Source organism: Mus musculus, chromosome 10, assembly GCF_000001635.26.
Source record: "Mus musculus strain C57BL/6J chromosome 10, GRCm38.p6 C57BL/6J".
NCBI classification, from domain to species: Eukaryota; Metazoa; Chordata; class Mammalia; order Rodentia; family Muridae; genus Mus; species Mus musculus.
The window spans coordinates 81,912,657-81,935,942 of NC_000076.6; the positions used below are offsets into that span (position 1 = coordinate 81,912,657).

Genomic DNA, 23,286 nt, shown 5'->3' on the forward strand with positions numbered 1-23,286 from the left:
AAAGACTTTGAAGTTTGCACTTTAACATTGTTGTGACTGCTATAGACTATGGGCATTTTTAAAGTTCGACTAAATGTATTTTACATCATGCTATGTTTAGGTATGGCCTCCATTAACTCATATGTTTAAACAAGCCCATAGGGGCCATGCAGTGGAATGTAGTGGTTTGAATATGCTGGGCCCACAGAATGGTACCTTCTTGTCATAGGTGTGGCCTTGTTGGCGGAAGTGTGTAACTGTGGGAGTAGTTTCCTTGGTTATGGTGTCTCTTACAGCAACAGAAACCCTAACTAAGACACAACCATACTACATATCTGGTCTCAGGGCTTTCTTTAGACAGGAAGGGTTATTCAGTAAGCACATCTATTCCTGGCTCTAAAGCCAAAGCCATGTTGCCAAAGTGGCCAAGTGCTGCTGCTTGCTGAGGCTGGAACATAGCCACCTCGTTCAATTAACATCTTCACCAGTTTTCTGTTTTCCATGACTTCCTTCACTGCTCTGGAATCCAAACTATCCTTGAACTCAAAGAGATGCATGCCAAAAAAAAAAAAAAAAAAAAAAAAAAAAGAGATGCATGCCTCTGTCTCCTGATTGCTTCCATTAAATGTACTTAAACATAATGACTAGACCTAAGCTTTTCTTTACCTGGAACATGCTCTGTAGACCAGGCTAGCCTCGAACTCAGGATATCTGCATGCCTCTGACTACATATAAGGAAGACCTAAGCTTTTCTTCACCTGAAAAGTGCTCTGTAGACCGGGCTGGCCTGGCACTCAGAGATCTCCTTTCCTGTCTCCTGAGTATTGAGATTAAAGCCCTATATCAGGAGACCTAAACCTCATTTTTACTTTCCTAGATCATGATAAGCATCACCACTATACTTCAAGGTCCGTATTAAAGGTTTGTTTTGATCTGGACCAAAAGAATGTGTCATCACATCTCAAAATCCGGATCAAAACTCTGTATCTTTCAGACTCAAGATATGACCAAAACATGTTATCTTCTTGCCTCAATATCTGGATCACTTATGTGCCCTCCATTTATGGATTGTAGTTCATTCCAGATACAGTGAAGTTGAGAAAGGAGAATAGACTTCATATCCCATCATTTGTCAAATTGGCACACATTCATATCTCATTATGTCCAAATGAAAAAATAACTAGGTCATAATAACGTGTAATCTGAAATAACTATGCCTAATACAACCACAAATTCATAAACAGTGAGCTTTGTTGGGAAGGATCTTACCTAAGGTCACCTTTCCCTTAAGTCCATTTAATATCTATTTAATCTATTTATCTGCTTGAACACAGGAGTTAGCTGCATTCCACTTTGTGGTGCCTCTTTAATCCTTGAACAATAATGTTTGTATTTTTCCTCACTCATCTTGCTCCTTTGCAAAATGGTTTCTTAATGAGAGTGAACCACAGAACAGAGTATATACTAGGCTGTTGTGAGATTTCCTTTGCTAATGCAATTGATCTAAATCTCTTCACCTTAGCCTAAGGAAGACTCTTCAGAAAAGGGCATAGAGCAGCCACAATCTTTACCAAGACACACACACACAAAACAATGTCCATGCAACATACTGAAATTCTTCTTTGAAACCTCTTGAGCCAGAACTCAGAGCTCCCTTGGGCAATAAACTTCCAATACTCACTTTAGACATTTCCTTGATTCTGGGTAGTGATGGGGAACACTTTTAATCTCAACACTACTGAGGCACAGGCCTGCAGGTCTCTGTGAGTTCAACACCTCCCGGTTCATAGAGTGAGTTCTAAGAAGCCCAGGACTAGACAAAAATCCTCCCCTCCCCCCACAAGGAAAAAAAAAACAATTGAAATAAACATTTCCTTGACTTTCTTTTCCAATTTTATAATCCATCAATCTCTGTAATAGATCTAAATAAAAAGAGAACATAAAAGAACTCAGACTAGCTGGGCATGGGTGGCCCACGCCTTCAATCCTGGCAGAGGGAGGCGGATTTCTGAGTTCAAGGCCAGCCTGGTCTACAAAGTGAGTTCCAGGACAGCCAGGGCTACACAGAGAGACCCTGTCTCGAAGAGAAGAAAAAAAAAAACCTCAGACTAAATCCTCCATGTATTAGATGGCTGTTTAATAAGTCAGGCTGCCTGGGTTAGAAAAAATACAGCATAGATGCCCTTCCTGCACCCATTTTTCCTGTCTGCCACATCCACTGGGGTATATCCAGCTGCCCTTGAGTGGTCAGCATCCCAGTGGACCTCCTTTGTCTGACCACAACTCTAACTGCCTATCTCCACACAATCCCATCCCTCAAGTATCCCCAGGGGTACACTCAATTGATGGGAGACTTACAACTCCATCATAGTTCCATTGTCCTGCTCAAGGATACTCACAAGAGGCCTAGCATCATCAAGGTGAGCCTCCCTCCCAATAGGTGCTATAACAGGGACATCCAGATGGCTAAAAGCCTATGAAACAATAAAGTCAACAAAAGCCAGGACAATATAACACCTTTGGAGCACAGCTATCCAGTACAGCAAGACCTGGATACCTGAACACAACCAAAGCACAGGAAAATGACCTCAAATCCAATCTTATAAAGATGACAGAGGCCTTTAAAGGGAAATGAATAACTCCCTTAAAGAAATACAGGAAAATACAATTAAACAGATGAAGGAAATTAAAAAAAAATGTTCAAGATCTGAAAATGGAAGTAGAGGCAATTAAAAACACACACACAAACTGAGAGAATCCTGGAGATGGAAAACCTAGGAAGAAACAAGAACCACAGACGCAAGCATCACCAACAGAACATAAAATATGGAAGAGAGAATCCAAAAAGAGAGAATGGATAAAGAAAGAGTAGTATATCTACACAATAGGATGCTATTAAAAACAAGAACATCATGAAGTGCACAGGCAAATGGATGGAACTAGAAAATATCCTGAGTAAGGTAACTCAGACCCAAAAGAACTTGCCAGGTATATACTCACTGATATTTAGATATCAGTCATAAAGTACAGGAAACCCATAACACACCACACAGACCCAAGAAGATTAAACAAGAAGGAAGACCCAAGCCAGGATGTTTGAATCTCACTTAGAATACAGAATAAAATAGTCATAGGAGCCAGAGGGAGTGAGGGAACTATGTGGGAGAGAGGATGGATAGGGGAATGTGGGTCAGAACCAGGCGAGGAAGAGACAGGAAACAGGGCCAGAGGGTCAGGAGTGAATGGAAATCTGCAGACTGGGTGGGGGAAGCTCCCAGGAGTCAATGCAGGTGACCTTGGTGGTAATGCCTGAGTGGAGACATGGAACTTGAAGAGGCCACCTCCTGTAGTCGGGCAGAACCTCCCAGTGGAGACAGAAGAACACCAACCCACCCACAAAACTTTTGACTCAAAATTTGCCCTGTCTAAAAGAAAGGCAGGGACAAAGATGGAGCAGAGACTGAGGGAATGATCAACAAATAACAGGACCAACTTGACACCCATCCCAGGGGCAAGAACCAACCCCCAACACTATTAGTGATACTCTGTTATGCTGGCAGACAGGAGCCTAATATAACTGTCCTTTGAAAGGGTCCACCCAGCATTTGACTAAATCAGATGCAGAGACCCATAGCCAAGCACTGGAAAGATGTTGAGGATTCATATGGAAGAACTGGGGGAAGAACTGAAGGCCATGAAGTTGATAGCAACTCAAAGGGAAAACCAACAGAGTCAACTAACCTGGACACCTGGGAGCTCTGAGACTGAGGCACCATCCAACCATTCCTAACTCCAGTCAAAGAGAGTTCTCCAATGCTCTCTTTTAACTTCAGTGAACACCAAGCTTTCAGGAGCCTCACATCTATAAAAGACTCCTGTACATATATTAAAATTCGAAATGAAAATAATAATATACAGAAATATAGGGGAATAGTACACACCTGCAGTCCAGTCGTTTAGGTCAGTATTGTCATGCATGCACACATCATCCTGGTGTAAAAATTATACCCTCTGCCAAAGTTCAAAAGTCAAGATATGGGTAAAGCTCTGCACAGTAAATGCTAGACATGGAGATAAACCTAACTCCTAAGACAAAAACATGAACATAAATATATCAGGCTATGTATATATATATATATATATATATATATATATATATATATATGTAATATAAATGGCTTCCCTAGGAAAAGCAAATGCCTCTCTGTTTTACCATACATTATTTTGGAACACAATCAGTAATGGCAGTGATGGTGTAGCTATATGAGAACAGGACTGCTCTGTTTCAACCACAGAAAAAAGGCAAGTCCAGTGAGGGTATAAATACTCAAATTCCATCATCAAAAACTAATTTCCTCCAGAAAGGTTCCTCCTCCCGTAAGGCTGTGGACTGTTTCACAAGACAGAAAAACTAGTAAGGTGGACCTGATTAAGGAACCAGCAATTCTCATAATTTAAATGTACTCCAGACCAGGTTCCTATCCTGGAACACAGGTGACCAGGACACTCCACTAAGTGGACCATGACAACTGGTCATGTACCATAGAGCCTAGAGTGCTCCATGCTAATGAGTTATCTCCATAGGACTTGAGGGTTTTATCAATAAGTTTCCTTTATGGGCATCCCTTCTTGCAAAAGATATTTAATCGCTGGTTCACCCTGAGTAAGTTGTATGCATTCCTTTCTACCATGAATAAACAGTTTGGACAAATAAGGACTGCCTCTCCCACCAACAACCACTGTGCCGGGAAGCATTCGACTCACAGAGCCATGCCTAAGTCTCCTGCAAAAGGCCTCTCCTCACTCTTGGCACTTACTCTGAGCTAAGCCAGATTTCTATCACCCCAGGGGGCCCAGGGGGCCATTCTCAACTCTTCCCATTTCCCAGTAGCATTGGGGAAGTTTGAGAACCACAGCTTCCATTCCACCCTGCACCATTTCTCACCTGGAAAAGCATGGGGTGTGATCCCTATCTTGAGCTGAGCTTCACCTCCCCTGAGTGGTGTGCCAGCATCCCACAAGCCCAGGTCCTCAATGGGGAGAAAGTTCCGCCTCCCCAAGCAGAGTCTCAGTGGTGATCTGACCCCCACCCCCAGTGGTGAAGCAAAAAGCAGAATCACATCTGGCTCCACAACATGGACCTACCCAGCTGACACACACCACAGCAAGCGGCTTATGCAGACCTATACTGGAACTCCAGATTAAACAAAGACCAAGAGCAGCCCCTGGCTTTTAGCAATAGCCTAGAAGACCCAGGCCTTCCCACTCTGACGACAGACAGGTTGTCTTCTTCCCACTTTTGTTTTCTGGCGGAGCTATTGCACCAAACCCCATCTCAAACAACAGTCCACTTGGCCATTAACACAGACTCCAATTCCTACCCCTACCCCACCAATACGATGCCACCAATACGATGCCACCAAGCCCCTATGCTGCTTCTCTTTCTACTCTACTTTCAGGGTTTACATAAAGTAGCACACCCCCACCTTACAGCACTACCAGTAAAGAAAAGCCACACAGGGAAAAAAGGACTGCCCACTAAAGCAAAGGGCCAGCAGCCACAGAATAGCAGAGCAGGCTTCTCCCCCTCTACCTAAGCAAAAAGAGCTTGCCAAACAAAAGCATAATAGATGAGATCTTGCTGCTGAGAACTTGAAACAACACACTTGAAACCCTTAATCCAAAATTCTCACACTTCTGTTTAAATGCTTAATTTTTTCTCCCTAACCAGAACACAGGAAACCATGTTCATGCTTTTTGACCTAAAATTGTTCTAAAATTTCTTAATTTGCTTAAAATTTCTTTTAAGCTTCAAAAATCATATTTAATCTATTCCCACAGGTCAACCAACTGTGTTAATAACTATTATTTCATCCTTAATTAATAAAATAATACTATCTACTTAAGCCAGTTTCTTTTTACAGATAAAACTGTCACTGCCTATCCCAGATACATAATTAATATGGTATTTTCTTTTTCAGCTACGTAAAGCAGATAGATTCCCAACTCTTCCCTCTGCTTTCCTTACTACAACACATGTAACTCCCCATTTAAAGGATGTCTTCCAGGACTAAAATTCCTTCTACAGCCTTGCCTTTTTCTAGGACCACTGATGAGCTCCTAATCACACTGTTTTAGGCTTAACATACACATCACAGCTCCCTGCAAACATTCCCCTGCCAGCATCTGGCGCCCAATATGGTCAATAGACTACTTCATCTTCCTCATTTTTGTGGCTGCTTGTGAACCTCCTTTTCTGGGGGCTCATTTTTTGCCTGTTGCTGCAAGGACTGTGCTCTCAGTTCGACCTGATCTGCTCTTCTCCTCAAGGTGCTGCTGTTGTGTCCACTTCAGTTGCTTCTTCGGTGAGTTGTCCCCTTAGAATTTTATGTTGTGAGTCCCTCAAATGTGACTGCTTATCTCATTTCTGTCTTCTTTGTCTTTTCTGTTCATCTCAGTGACGTTTGCACTTCCATTTGAGGGTGAGCATGCAGCCTCTATATTTTCTTTCTTCCTTGTCTTTGTCTGGGTGAGTATACTGTGGTGAACCATCTTTTCTGTCTTCTTTGTCTTTGTCCACTCATTTTCACTTATGGCCTGGATTCATGCCAGTACCTGACATAGGGGCTAGTCTCCCAGGCAGTGTTAGCAGGGATCGGCTCCCAAATGCCTTCTCTATCCTGGGTAAACCATCCAAGCATAAGGCCTTTGAACTACAACTGAGGGAGTCTCCTGATTAGTACACTATGACTTTTGTCACCTCTTCAGTCATATTTGTCGTATCTGTTCATTGTTTGTTTCCTTTGTGCTTGTCCTGGGTTCTCTTCCATCAAGGAACCCCATATTAGAGCTCTGAAAACTCTTCTAGTTACTCATGGTCTAGGAGGACTCTGCCTTCCAGTGGTCACTCCTGCAGTGGTTGCTCCTGCAATACCTGTCCCTCGTGCTGGATTGCCTCTTCCCTGGGAACCTCATAAAAGAGAAATACATCTGCACCAATATAAGAAACCATTTGGAATAAGACTTCCATTTTGAGTAGTGGTCAAGTAAAGTTTAAGTTCCCAAGACCTCCCTGAAACTGACATCCTACTTGACAGAAAGAGACATGTATGTGGGCAACTGATATCCTGATTGACAAGTCAAGACATAAATGTTAGACAAGTCCTATCCTAGAAGAAACGTTAAGACAAAAATGTTAAACAGGACAAGTCCCCTGCCACAGCTGAATGCCCCAACCAATAGAAAAGGGATAAACATACCACAAAGACATATTCCTAATTAATAAAAAAAAAAAACCCCATCCCTAAATCCTGATTGGTAGAATATCTTGGCACAGACGTTTGTGTATTTTATGCTTAAAATCCCTGTAGTATCTTAACTCTGTGATAGTTCAGTTCCCAAATCTGGAGCATGGCCTGGTCAAACAGCCCTGGGGCGTATGCTCAATAAACTCTCCCTGTCAGACTGAGATTGGGATCCATGTGATTTGTGAGGTGATTCCTGGATCCCAACACATGGGTTAAAGCTGGACTTCCAACAACAACAGAAACACCAGAAAGCCTATACACTCATGGCAACTGAACAACCTCTACTCAATGAACTCTGGGTAAGAGAAGAAATAAAGAAATTATAGAATTTCTAGAATTCAATGAAACATTTCCAAATTTATGGGTTACAATAAAAGCAGCTTAGAAGAAAGTTCAATTTACTAAGTGCCACCATAAAGAAATTAAAAAGATCTCACACTAACAATTTAAAAGTATACCTGAAAGCTCTAGGAAAACACATACACATCAGATAGAAGTGGAAGGCAGGAAATAAATTCAGGACTAGAATTAATCAATTAGTAACAAAGAAAAGAATAATACAAAGAGTGGAAGAAACTGAGAGTGAGTTTTTTGAGAAAAATCAAAAAGATAGACAAACCTTTAGCCAAATTAACCAAAAGATAGGGAGACAGTATCCAAATAAACAAAATCAGAAATGAAAAAGGAGAAATAAAAGACAATGAGGAAAATCAAAGAACCATTAGGTCTTACTTCAAAAACCTATATACCACAAAATTGTTTCCAATTTTAGATCATCTTGATACCTAAACCACACAAAGACCAACAAAGATAATTCAGACCAATTTCTCTTATGAATATTCATGTAAAAATAGTAAAATATTTGCAAACCAAATCTAGGAACACATCAAAAATACCACCCACCATTATCAAGTAGGCGTTATCCCAGAGATAAAGGAATGGTTTGCTATATGTTAAATCCAACATTGTAATCCACCATATAAACAAACTGAAAGAAAAAAAATCATTTGATCATCTCTTCAGATGCTGAGAAAGCCTTTGATAAAATCCTGTACCCTTTCATTTTATAAGTCTTGGCGAGATCAGAGCACATACCTAACATACTAAAAGCAGTCTACAGAAAGCCAATACCTAACATCAAATTAAATGGAGAGAAACTTAAAGCAATTCCACTAAAATCAGGGACAAGACAGGCTGCCCACTCTCTCTCTATCCATTCAATATAGAACTTGAAGTTTCCAACAAGGCCACACCTACTCCAGCACTGCCACACTTCCTAATCATGCTACTTCCCATTGGCCAAGCATACTCAAACTACCACAATGTGTGTCCCAGACCCATTATAAGCTAATCTTTGAGAGGAAAGCTAATGTCCCTCATATACTTTTAGTGACTTACTCTTGTTTATTGAGAGGAGTACTATATGAGAGACGAGAAGTTAGTTGTGAGCCAGGCGTGGTGGTACACGCTTTTAATCCCAGCACTGGGAGGCAGAGGCAGGCGGATTTCTGAGTTCGAGGCCAGCCTGGTCTACAGAGTGAGTTCCAGGACAGCCAGGGCTACACAGAGAAACCCTGTCTCGAAAAACCAAAAAAAAAAAAGAAGTTAGTTGTGGTAGAAAAAAACTGAATTCCTATGTTACATCTCTATGAGGGAAAAAGTTAACCTGTGTGAATGCAATGTGAAAAACTTTTATGTGTTATTTACATAATATTTGTGTTATATAATTTTATATATACTATAATTTTACATATGTAATAATTTTAATTTTATATATAATTTTACATAATATTTTTTCTATATAATAGGTATATAATCTGTCACTATGGATTCAAGCCATTTGAGCTCTTGTTGCCAAACATGACTGCCTCTATTTCACCTCTAATACTCACGAAGAGGAAATAAAGAATAGCACAGCTGGGGGCTAGAGAGATGGCTCAGTGGTTAAGAGCAGTGACTGCTCTTCTAGAGGTCCTGAGTTCAATTCCCAGCAACCACATGGTGGCTCACAACCATCTATAATGGGATCTGATGCTCTCTTATATTGTGGCTGAAGACAGCTACGTGTACTCATATAAATAAGTAAATCTTAAAAAAAAAAAAAAGGGGCTGGTGAGATGGCTCAGCGGGTGAGAGCACCAACTGCTCTTCCAAAGGTCCTGAGTTCAAATCCCAGCAACCACATGGTGGCTCACAACCTTCTGTAACGAGACCTGACACCCTCTTCTGGAGTGTCTGAAGACAGCTACAGTGTACTTAGATATAATAATAAATAAATCTTTAAAAAAAAAAAAAAAAAAAAAAAAGAATAGACAACTGTCAGTTGTCCCCTGATTGGTATATGGATACTATGATAAGTGTATGCATATGGTTAAAACTATTGAAAAAGATGAAATTAAACAACTCAAGAAAGAAAGAAAGAAAGAAGAGAAGAGGAGAGGAGAGGAGAGGAGAGGAGAGGAGAGGAGAGGAGAGGAGAGGAGAGGAGAGGAGAGGAGAGGAGAGGAGAGGAGAGAAGAGAAGACCAAGAAGCTGGGCAGTGGTGGCACATGCCTTTAATCCCAGCACTTGGGAGGCAGAGGCAGATGGATTTCTGAGTTCGAGGCCAGCCTGGTCTACAGAGTTCCAGGTCAGCCAGGGCTACACAGAGAAACCCTGTCTCGTAAACAAAACAAAACAAAAACAAAACAAAAAAACAAAAAATTAAACAAGCATATAACAAAAATTCTGAGGACATAGGACACAACTGACCAGTTGAAATTAATACATTGTAGAAATCCAAGACTTGTTTCTGTTTATAAAAACAGCGATGTTTCTGCTTTAAATCTACATCAACCTTTCATTCTCTGCCTGTAGCGTTAAATGCCTGTAATCCCAGCACTTTGGAGACAGAGCCAGGTGGATCTCTCTGAGTTTGAGGCTAAACTAGTCCACACATTGAGTTCCAGGATGAACACAGCTATATAGAGAACCTGTCTCCAAAACAAAACAAAAACAGTAATGATAGTTACTCCAATATAATCTGGACTCATCTCTCCCCAACAAAATATTTCACTGTCTTCACTTACATCAATAGAATAATATTAACAATAAGAAGCAAAGTATAGAGCCCATTCACAGAGGGATAGAAATACATTCAATGACCATGCAGGGACTTTCATCACACACAAGTGATAGAAGACAGAATGAATAATAGGGCATCTTTATTTTTTCATTATATTGACACCCTTGGTAGCTGGAGTGTAGACTCAGTAGCATTGCTGCTGTTGTATGCCCAAGTTTGTTTCTTAACACCCACTTCAGATGGCTCAGAACTATTTGTATTTACATGTCCATAAGGTATGATGGACTTTCCTGGCTTCCTTGGGCACATGCACATTTTATATATTTTTATATATGATATAAACCTGAATTAAGTTATTGTGATTTTCTAAATAAAATAACAAATACATGATGAAAACAAATTTTACAGTATGAAGTCCTGTGTTTGTGTGTGTGTGTTGACTCCTCCATATTATAAAAAAGGTCTCATTTATATATTTTTTTAAATTACAATTTTGGGTATATTGTCCAAACACAATCCAGAAATGGAGTCACAAGAGGAGAATTCTAAGTACTTGTGACATTAGTTTCTTCAAAAAGAGAACTGTGCTTGGAATGTGTTTTCATGCTCCTTTCATATATAGCAAATAGAAATGAGTTTACTGTAGATTGTTCATTATTTCTTGCTGCTGTTATTCAATTAAAAGTTTAAACTATCTTTTCTACACCTCTATGGAAAAGCAAGTTTTTGCCACCTGCAGCTTGTTCTTGTTATTGTATAAAGCCGGGACTCGTAAGTCTCACTCTTGTGAGCATCTTCACTGTTTCTCCAACCAGACTCTGTCTAGCCCTGGATGTCCTGGAACTTGGTGTGTAGACCAGGATAGACTCGAACTCGGATCCACCCTATTAGCCAAATTTCCTACAGATCAACATGAAGATGAACTTTCATGAAGTAATGCTATTTAGATGAATTAATGACTTGATAGAATTCCTAACTTGATTCAAATAATTTCAGGAAGAAAGCTGAAGGGTTTTAGTCATTTTGCCAGAAAGAAGTAATAAAGTTAGAATCAAGAATAGAATGTGCCAGGCTTGGTGGCGCACACCTTTAATCCCAGAACTCGGAAGGCAGAGGCAGAGGAGGCAGAGGAGGCAGAGGCAGGCAGATTTCTGAGTTCAAGGCCAGCCTGGTCTACAAAGTGAGTTCCAGGACAGTCAGGGCTATACAGCTATATAAAGGCTGCATAATAAGGACTGCATTGAGCAACATGAATTGCACTAAGAAGAGAAACAGGTTTTAGACAAACTTGTAATCAAGGAAAAGCATTCATTCTGGGTCATGTCCAAGGATGAAGCCACAGGTTTGCAGTATGATAAAGCAAGGCCATGTGAAACTGTTGCTTTGAACTTATAATGAGCTTATAAAATGAAACAATGCTTTGAACATACTATCAACATCCTTCTGCAACTCCTCTTTCGTATAACATTTTACCTATGAAGTAACCTTTTCATAAAAGAGAGCTTTTTGTCCTAAGTGGCCAAGTTCTGCTGCTTGCTAGTACTGGAACATGTCTACCTCATTCAATTATTTTCTATTTTCAATAGCTTTCTGTTTCCCATGCTTTTCTTCACTGCCTAACCTTAGCTGTCTTGGAACTTTCTCAGTAGACCATGCTGGCCTTGAACCCAGAGATCTATATGCCTCTGTCTCCTGATTGCTAGGATTAAATGCATGTACGATTGTACGACTGCACCTGGACCTTAGCTTTTCTTTACCTGGAACTTGCTCTGAAGACCAGGCTAACCTTGGACTCAGAAATCTGTCCTCTGTCTCCTGGGGGCTAGGATTAATGGCCTGTACCACCATGCCTGAACCTCAGCTTTTTTTTTTTTTTTAACAGATCTTTATAATCATGGCCACTGTAGCACAAGTAAAGGCTTGTGTCAATGTGGATCAAGAATGTCATCCCACCTCAAGATCCTGATCTAAAGCCTGAATCTTTCAGATTCAAGATCCATATCAAAGCATCTAAATCTTTATACCTCAAGATCTGGATCACTGGTACACTCTCCATTTCAGGGGGCTTGGGGGGAGTGGTCATCCAGATATAGTCAAGTTGATAACAGAAAATAGCCATCATAACCTAACCCTTATCAACTGGACGATCATATTTCATATGTCAAATGAAAACAATAACTAGGTCATAATGCCTAACCTGGTATAACAATGCCTTATACAATTGCACAGATGCAATAAGCTTAGCTGGTTTTGATCTTGCCTGAGATCACCATTCCTATAATTCCATTTGATATATTCAATCTATTTATCTGCTTAAACACAGGATTTACCTCCATTCCACTTCCTGGTACCCCTTTAATCCTTAAACCATATATTTTGTATCTGTCCTTGCTCATATTATTCCTTTGCAAAATGTTCTCTTACTAAGAGAGTGAACCACAGGACAGAGTCTACACTAGGCTTTTTGAAATGTCCTTTACCAAAGTAATTAATCTCTTCACTTTAGCCTCAGCAGCCTCTTCAGACATAGGCAAAAAGCAGCCAAATTCTTCAACAAAATATCACAAGAACAATGTCTAAGCATCATACTAAAATTCTTCCTCTCTGAAACTTCTTGAGTCAGGCACCCAGAGTTCAAATCACCCTCAGGACCACTGTCTTCCATGCTTCTACTACTATGGCCAATTAAGTACAACTTAAAGCATTCAACTGCTCTCCTAATCCAAAGGCCCTTAGTTAGGGTTTTACTGCTGTGATCAGACACCATGACCAATGAAACTCTTATAAAGACAACATTTAATTGGGGCTGGCTTACAGGTTCAGAGATTCAGTCCATTATCATCAAGATGGGAGCATAGCAGCATCTAGGCAGAAACTGTGTAGGCAGAGCTGAGAATTCTACATCTTCATCTGAAGGCTGCTAGTGGAAGACTTGCATCCAGGCTGCTAGGATGAGAGTCTTAAAACCCACACCCTGTGACACACCTACTCCAACAAGGGCACACCTCCTAATAGTGCCACTATCTGGGCTGAGCATATACAACCCATTACAGTAGCCAAATCCACACACCTCAAACAAAAACATGGTCAGGACTATCACAATACCCCAGTCCCTTGTACCAACTTCTTAGGATTTTATTGATCTGAAGAGACTCCATAAATAAGGCAACTTTTATAAAGGACAACATTTTATTGGGGCTGATAATGGTTTCAGAGGCTTTGTCCATTATCATCATGGTAGAAAGCATAGCAGTGTGTATGTAGGCTTGCTGTTGGAGGTGCAACTGAGAATCCTATAGGTGGTCGATCCTCAGACAGGAAGGAGGACTCTGTGTTCTGCAGGCAGCAGGAAGACACACTGATTCAACACGGAGCAGAGCCTGCTTGCCTGCATAGTGACACACTTCCTCCAACAAAGTCACATGAATTCCAAAAAGGCCGCACCTCCAAATAGTGTCACTACTCATGTGCCAAGCATTCTAACATGAGTCAATAGGAGCTATACCTATGCAAACCATCACAATCCCCTTCCTCAATTATCAGGAAGCTTTAACTTCTGTCCCTAGTCTATATTTGTCTTAGCAGATTTTCACTTGTGTGATAGTTTGTATATGCCTGGCCAAGGAAGGCCTCATTAAAGTAGGTGTGTCACCGTGGACATGGCTTTAAGACCCTTGTCCTAGCTGTCTGGAAGCCAGTTGTCTTAGTCAGGATTTCTATTCCTGCACAAAACATCATGACCAAGAAGCAAGTTGGGGAGGAAAGGGTTTATTCAGTTTACACTTCCACACTGCTGTTCATCACCAAGGAAGTCAGGACTGGAACTCAAGCAGGCCAGGGAGCAGGAGCTGATGCAGAGGCCTTGGATGAATGTTACTTATTGGCTTGCTTCCCCTGGCTTGCTCAGCTTGCTTTCTTATAGAGCCCAAGACTACCAGCCCATAGATGGCACTCCCACCCTTGATCACTGATAGAGAAAATGCCTTACAGCTGGATCTCATGGAGACATTTCCTCAACTGAAGCTCCTTTCTATGTGATAACCCCAGCTTGTGTCAAGTTGACACACAAAACCAGCCAGTATTCCTGTTTGCCTTTGGAATGAGGTGTAGAACTCTCAGTTGGGTAGTTTTGGAGTTTTGGATGCTAACACTGGGTGTCTTCAAATCTTTGTCCAACCCAAAGATTCCAAAGGAAAAAAAATCTTTCTCTAAAGTTAAACAGCAGAGAAAAACTATAGTTCAATTTATACAAAGACATCTCTAATGTGGAATTTAGCCTGAGTTCTTTTAAGCTCAAAATGTATTTAAACAGAAGAATATAACAGAGATCAATGGAGTATAAATGTGCAGCAGAGAGGCAAGGCAGTGTTTAAAGGGATGAATGGAAGTTCACCTTTCCTCCAAGACAGGAGGCATGGCAGTATAACAGTGTCCAAGTAGACATGGTGGTGGAGAAAGAGCTGAGTTCCACAACTTGATCCACAGGAAGGAGAAGAAAGGGACTGTGTTACACTGGCCATGGTTGAGCATATAGGAGACCTCAAAGCCTACCTCCACGGTGATACACTTCCTTGAACAAGGCCACACCTCCTAATAGTGCCCACTCTCTATGAGGCAGGCATTCAAACACAAGAGTCTTTGGGGGCTAAACTCAACCACCACAATGTCACATGTAAAAAAAAAAAAATGAGGCTTTTAAAAGAGATATAAAAAGCTTTAAAAAAAACTATTTAGGTATACCAACTTTAAAACAATGTAAGTTCTTTTCTGGTAGAGAAAATGCCATTAAGAAGACAGTGTATGAACTGCTGAGTGTTGTATACTGATATACAAGCCAAAGCCAAATGCCCTGTGTCTCAATACTGGTGCCTTCAGTCACTAAACTGAAATGACACAACCAGGTTTGCATTTATCCATATGAGAGAGTTGGCCACTTGGAAATTTCATTGGCCCAAGATAACTTCCTCAAATTCCACATCCACCAATTTGGTTTGCCTTAATTCATAAGGTATGAATTAATGCATGCTGGGAAAGAACACATCAACTCACCTACCACATCAGGATAATGGAGACCCTTACAGTTCACTGATTAAACATTAAAAGCCTGTAACTCAGATATTGCCTAGCCTGTTTTGACCTACAGTATACACAGTAAGCTTTTCCTTCCTTCTTTTCCGGTGTCCACAGAGAAGCCATGCTCCACACACACACAAGTTCTATTCCTGCTACTGACATGAACATACCACCATGTAAATCAAATGAATTCTTTTTAGAACTCTGTGGTACTACAAACCTTCAATCCAAGAATTGAGGAGGTTGGCTCAGAAAGCCTGTACAGCTACACAGTAGAAGGAAGACAACCAGAGTCAACATAGGACACCCAAAGTATTTTCCTGAAAGCTGGAGGTGAGGCTGTTCTGGAATTAATGTGCCTTCCCAACGTGAAATCACACCACACATTTAGAGAATAGTGAAGAAGACTCTATATGATAAGAAGTCTCCAGCACAAGGCAGCGACAAGATTTTGCTAAATTATATAACCGTAAAGGGTAGGCTTCTGCATCCCACATAGTCTGCAAACTTGGTAAATGCTGCTTACTGCTTATGGTCGGTTGAGTAAGAATGGTACCCAAAGGCTCATAGATTTCAGTGTCTGGCCATTAGGGAATAGTACTACTTGATAAGTACTAGGATCTCTGGCCTTGTTGGAGTAGGTGTGGCCTTGTTGGAAAAAGTCGGTCAGAAAAGGTGGGCTTGGCAGTTTAAAATGCTCAACCCAGACTGCCTGCTGATCTGAATTTAGAAGTCGCAGCTACCTCTCCAGCACCATGTCTGCTATGTATACCCATAATCCACACTGTGGCAATAATGGGTTAAACTTCTGGAACGGAAGAGAGCCCTATTTGAATGATTTTCTTTATAAGTGATGCTATCTGTGGTCTTGGTGCCTCTTCCACAGCAATGGAACTCTGACTAAGAAACTACCCTGATCTTATGGCTTGCTAAGACTGCTTTCTTATACAACTCAGAACTACCTGCCCTCAGTGGCACCAAACACAGTGGGATGGGCACTATTATATCAATCATTAATCAGGAGAATACCCTACACATTTGCCCACAGGACAGTCTAACTCTAGCTTGTGTCAAACAGACCGAGTCTCAAACAGTACCTCTGAGACATCTCCCAACTCCCAAACACAAGACTTTTAACAAACCTCAATCACCTTAACCCTCAGTTTTCAGCCTGTGAAATGGGCACACTCACATGTAAAATTTTGAAAGTCTGTCAAGTTTAAGACACAAGAGATGGCTCAGCAACTAAGACTTCTGCTCTAGTGGAAGAGCTGGGTTTGGCTTCCAGCACTAACATGATGACACAAAATGATCACTAGATCCTGGTGGGGAACATCTAATGGCTTCTTTGGTCTTCTATGGACTCCAAACACCCAAGTGATGAACACACATGCACGGAAGCAAAACACTCATGCACATGAAATAAATTTAGTAAATTAAAAATAAAGATCTCCATATCTCTTATATGTCACCATGGATAAAACAGCAATAAGACATATATGACAATATGACAAGTATCTGTAGCCAAAATTATCATTTCGTAATTAAAAGACTCAAAGAACTTGGTCAAAGGAGAGAAATCTTATGACTCTAGACAATTAGTCTCAGTATTGTTTCAGTACAGAATCTGAGCTATAGATTCAACAAACGTCCACTAAAGAGTCTAACGATTTCTGCAATGAGCGACAGAAAGCCGATGACAAAAGGTCATCATGAATGAAAACATGAGCACACAAGGCTGAATAAACAGCACGGTGACACCGTCTGACTTCTAAATTACCCTACACCTGCCATAAAGACTGTGCTGTTTGAGACCGACAGATCATGAGAGAACACTTAGGACAAAAACACAATTAATACTAGGTCGATTTGGACAACTTATGCAGGGAATCACAGTGAGTCTGGCCTTACTAACACACGTGACTGGACCACCGTGGCATCTACATGAGAATGTGTTAATGACACAGGCTTTACACTGTGCAGAGTTAACTGCGATGGATGCTACACCCGAATGTCAAGTGCCAGGTACAGAACTTTAGAAAGACACTAAAGAAAAGAATTTGCTCTGCCAGTCAGCAAATCTCTCCCACTGACAACAAAACCCGCGCATGCGTGCCCGCTGAAGGATGCCCGTGTCCAAGCATCATCTCTAGCTTCCTATGCTGTGCGCCGGCGCAGCCCGGGGAACCGTCTCATTGGGAGGTGATGCTTCCACACCGGAGAATAAGGGAACTCAGGTGACAAACGCAATTACGAAGGTCGCCACATCTCGCTGCCGGTGCCCGCACCCCAGGACAACCCCACATGGGACCCCGCGGATCCTCCCCGCGTGGGGACGGCGGCCTCGCTCACCATGGCGCGGATTCCAAATTCGCCTCGCTCTCCGCTCAGCTCCCGGCAGATGGTCTATACTGCTTTCCTCAGATTCACAACAAAGCGGGTAATATGGCGGACAGGAAGTGCCCGCCCACTATGACTGAAGGCTCGTCTCGAAGTTCTGATTGGCTACTGAGGCCTAAGTGACAGGAGCAGTGTCCCTAAGAGACATTGTGTTTCCCATCTCCGGCTTCCACCACAGGCCAAGAGCGGGCCTAGATCATAAGCAGGCTTTGCTGTAGAACTTGCTCCTGGAGTGCAAAGTGGTCCCTGCACTTTTCCTGCACTCAGTAAGCACTTCCCCGTCTTCCTCCTGGGCAGAGAGTGTCATGTCTCAAACCCAGAAACAAATAAATTTGGTGCCTATTTATCAAAAATGCTATCTGCCAGGTTCCCTCTGCATATCTCAGTCCCTACCTGTTACAATGTTGGCCTGCATGCCTGGCCCCTACCCTGAACTTCTCCAGACTAGGAGCTTGGCTACCCTTACCCCATATGTCCTCCCCACGTATATCATATGTCTATCTAGGTACCTGGGGCAGAGGCGGGGTGGAGGATTTTTTGTTTGGTTGGTTTGGTTTTTTGTTTTTTTGTCATCTACCCTTTACATGCCTGACTTCTTGGTCTGCCTCCTCCATCTCCCCTCCCTCCTCTTCTCACATGCCTAAGGGTCACGTTCATCCTGGACTCTCGTACGTATCTCTGCCTCTGGCTGTATTCTCCCATTTATTTGCAAGAATTCTCCCTCACAATATCTAGGAGTAATCATGGTCTTTACTTTTTTCTTTTATTCATTCATCTGGGGCCAAAACCCAGAACCAGTCATGTTCTTCTTTTCTTATTTCTTAGTTTTTGATTCACAGGGCTCTAGCATACACAGATGGTTGCTCAGTGTATACTGAAGTGATCCCCCTATCTCACAGCTGAAATAATACCCCACACATTCAGGTTGAAATTAAGCCAACAGATTAAGTTAATTAAGATTAATTAAGATTAATTAAGTCAGCATCAGCAATTTCAATAAGATTTCCTCACACCTCTCAGATGTACATTCTTAGCCAAGCAATAACACTTTCCCAGCCTTCTGTCATGGCACTGGCCTACTATGCCACCATCCCAGAGGTGGGCATCAAAAGGTTAAATGAGTGAGGACTATACCACCAATAATTATGGTCTCCAGAGTGAGCATGATGCCCTCTCCATGTGACTTCCAAATGGAGAGAGAAGAGAGATTTCGCCACAATTTCATGTTTGCATCAGTATTTAAAACAATACTGATTGGTCTCCCTTGGCTGTAGGCAGGTTCTAGAGTGGGCCAAATTCTGACATCTCACATCTAGGCAACATCTTTTTGTTGTTGTTGTTGTTGTTTGTTTGTTTTTTCGAGACAGGGTTTCTCTGTATAGCCCTGGCTGTCCCAGAACTCACTTTGTAGACCAGGCTGGTCTCGAACTCAGAAATCCACCTGCCTCTGCCTCCCGAGTGCTGGGATTAAAGGTGTGCGCCACCACACCCAGCCAGCAACATCTTTTTATCAAGAGAAAAATATTGGTGAGATACAGCTGTCTAGGCAACATTTCTCGTAGACTTACACCTGCTGTCTGTGGAGAAGGATCCCTTGTGTTGTTACGAATACTTTTAGTCACTGGCTCAACTTTCCTGCTTAGTGCTGAAGACCATGCAGGTGCCCAAAAGTAATTTTTTGGGCCACTTGTGCTACTGGTGCTCAGATGTGGTGTGAGCTTGATAGGACCCTCAGGCTCCTCTAGCCTTTTTCTACCACTTATCTATCACTGGGAAGGTAAGACAAAGGCCTTACTTGACCAAGTTTGGCTTCCTCTGAAGCCTGCATGGAGCCTCCTCATTGTACACTGACAAAGTTTTGAATTAACTGAATAGGATCACCATGGCTCCATGAACAAGACACCAAGTGACTTTTCACAAGTACAGAATACTGATCAATGGCCCACAGACTGCTGGGATCTCATTGACCTGAGAGGGCAAAGAAGAAAATATTCTCCCTCTTAATCCTTCTGACATTAGAATAGCCTGCAAGTGTGTTAACTGTATTTCCAGAGATCTTTTAGCCACTACTTTTTCCTACTTTTAAATGCTCATATTTCATCTTAGGGAAAAACAGGGATAAAGATGATCAGTAGAGGGCTGGAGAGACGGCTCAGCGGTTAAGAGCACTGACTGCTCTTCCAAAGGTCCGGAGTTCAAATCCCAGCAACCACATGATGGCTCACAACCATCTAGTAATGAGACCTGACGCCCTCTTCTGGTGTGTCTGAAGACAGCTACAGTGTACTTACATATAATAAATAAATAAATCTTAAAAAAAAAAAAAGAAGAAGACCAGTAGAGGGGCAGAGGCCTGCGGTGAAGCAGAAAGACCCAGCTTGATTTGTACCTGGTTCATGGAGCTCTCACAGATGCTCAGTGGCAGCAGCTTATCTAGCACCCCGCAGTCTATTGTTTTGGTTCCTTTGGGATGTGTGCTTTCCCAATGTTGGTTCTCTAGGCTGATATAAATTCACATGAGTCGTCAAATCTAACCAGTGCAGTGGGTTGTGAACTTTGTTTGATAACTGGATATTTGTTGCTGGCACACAGATAAGAAAATTTACATGATTTTTATCGTGTACATTTTCTGGCACTATAGTTGAGTCTACAAAACGGAAGCCCATGACATTGAAGGACATGGTGAAAGGCTGGGAAGGCATGGAAGGCAATTCTCATGTGCAAGTTGATACATGTATACGTCTAAAGAAATTGTAATAAATCCTTGTATTTTAAGGAAACGCTGCAGTGTAAATAAACACAGCTGTGCTACTTATTAAATTCTCATACCACCATATCTCAATGTCAGGTAGCTGATTGTGGGGAAACCTTGCCAATTAAATTTAGAGTCTGCCATTGTCTGGACAGCACAAAATGTAGAACTCCATTTACCAACAAGGCTTCTCCTTCTCTGGTCTTCTCAGGAAGCCTGAAACCCCCACCCCCTCTACACGCAGAAAACTACATAATCTTAGTAAGATTATAGGTTCGGCTTACTTGCTCCCGATACCTGCTTTTTTCTTTGCTGATTATGAAAGCCAGGATTCTGGGCATCCCAAGCAAGCAGCCTACAAACTGATCTTACCCCTGGCTGAGAAAATAATAGCTTAGACTTGATGCCTTTCTCTGCACAACCCCCACGTTCCTCACACAATGTTATTATACCACATTTGGCTAAGAAGGGGTTCATAACTAATTTGTCAATAATATTCTCAGGTCTGTTATGCAAATACATAAATTATAACATCTAGAAGTGGTCCTCCCTCAGGCTAAGGATATGAAAAATGAGTACCTGGGCTCACTCCTCAAATCTCACCATTTAGAAAGCTGGGGCAGGCTGATTCCACGAGTTCCATTCCAGTCAGAAGTTTATTACAAATTTCCACCAGTGCACACTACTATGTGAAATCCTCCCTAAAACTTAATAAACAAACAGATAAAATGGAAAGAATCCAACCTTTCTAAACCATGAACTCAGAATTCATTAAATCCTGGTGCTTAGACGTTGGAGTGTGAAGTACTGGCAGGAAAGTTAGCTTAATATTATTGCATTTTTTTAATCACTTGTGTATTTATTCCTTCTGGATGGGTAGATATGTGTGCCACATGCTCCTGGGTAGGAAGTGGCTCTGTATTCCATGTGTGCAGAAGTTGGTACCCTATGGATTCCAAGAGTTGAACTCAGGTCACATGGCTTGTCTGAGATCACCTTTAAGCAGCCTGCCTGGCACAGGAATTGGACAATTAAATTTCTCCTTTACTTTTATGAGCAAAGGGTTGTGGTGAAGTAAGAGTACAGTCAGATCCATTACACTGTTTTTACCATATTGAAATCATTCCCCAATGTATCTGCCTGCAGACTCTTCTGGAAAGGATACAGTAAAGACCACTCTTCTTTGGTGACGCTAACAAGCACATCCTCATAGGTCATTGCAGCCTAAACTATCCTATTAATGTACATAATGAAAACAGTGAAGTAGACAGTATTGCAAATGTACATAACATTGAGAATATATATGTCAAGGTGGGAACATGGCAGCATCTAGGAAGGCATGGTGCAGAAGGTGCTAAGAGTTCTACATCTTCATCTGAAGGCTCCTAGTGAAAGACTGACTTCCAGGAAGCTAGGGTGAGGGTCTTATAGCCCACACCCACAATGACACACCTACTCCAACAGGGCCACACCTCCTAATAGTGCCCCTCTCTGGGCCAAGCATATACAAACTATCACAGAGGGTGAGCTGGAACTCGGATATCTGCTTGCCTCAGTCTCCTGGGATTAAAGGTGTGTACTACCTTGCCTGGGCCTAAGCTTTTCATGACCACTATGCCTTAAGATCTCCATACCAAGATCTAGGTCAGAAACCTGTGTCTTCCAGCCTTAAGATCTGGATCACAGGTGTGTCCTCCAATTCTGGATTGTAGTTCATTCCAGATATAGCCATGTTGGCAATCAGGAATAGCCATTACAACAACCAAAGGGAATGTAAAATTATGAGTTTGTGACTGAATTGTAAACACCCAGTATTCCATTAGCTTATTAGAACTCCATTGAGCATTAAAATTATGAACATTTGAAAATAGCACAAATGAAGAAAGGAAATCTGAAGCATTCTCCGTTTTTTCAGATACCTTAAATTACCTTCTTCCACCTCTACAGCTTGCATTTCACACCTTAGATAATTTTCAAACCCTCAGAACATACCTAAGCTGTTACATCCTCAGACCATTTTATACCTTAGAACACACAGTACTTGCATTAAACCTTTTTATTTCCATATAATCATTTACCAGAGACATGAATAGTTATTACTGAGAACAGTTTAATGCAAAGCAAGTTTAACTAACGGAACAGAAAAAAGCCACATCTAAAACCTGTTTATATTTTAGTTTGAAGCCTGTTAGCAAGGCGAACCTGTCTGCTTTTTGAAAATAGAGACCCAGTAGTTTTAACTAATAATTAACCAATGACCTAACATAGTAGTGGATTATCTTGACATAAAGAGGTAGTTGACTGTTGTTAAGATGCAAGAAGCTGTCAATGCAATGAGAGCTTGAAGGAGGATAAGTTGTAATAAGATGACTACCAATTAAAATGACAGATTCGCCCATTAACCAGATGGCCACCCCGTTAGGTTCCTGTGACATTGATGACTTCATTGGGGCACAGGTCCCAAGGCAGGATCAATCCTGCATTGATTTTGCAATATCAAAGTAGCTTTTTAAAAGAAGGCAGTCATAGAGCATAACTATAGTTTTTAGAAGACAAAAACAATTTTCAATTTTTTTAACAGTATAAATAATCCAGTGTTTCTAAATCAATATAAAGTGCATTATTTTCATGTTACAAAGTTTGGCTGTCAGCAAGAAAAGTTCTTGTATATAAACGTATGGAGGTACAGATTTAATGCCTTGTTAAAGAAA

At 41.4% G+C, this 23,286-nt stretch overlaps 1 protein-coding gene across 3 annotated transcripts in view; it reads right to left on the reverse strand.

Annotated features, from left to right (window-relative positions):
* Zfp781 (zinc finger protein 781) overlaps positions 1-17,856 on the reverse strand; it is a 28,602-nt gene extending 10,746 nt beyond the window's left edge. For all 3 annotated transcript variants that reach the window (NM_001384187.1, NM_199062.2, NM_001368187.1), the window contains exon 1: positions 17,776-17,856. In NM_001384187.1, the coding sequence (NP_001371116.1) occupies positions 17,776-17,778 (3 nt within the window). In that variant the 5' untranslated portion in view covers positions 17,779-17,856. The remainder of the gene's footprint in view (positions 1-17,775) is intronic.
* Positions 17,857-23,286: the final 5,430 nt, after the last annotated feature.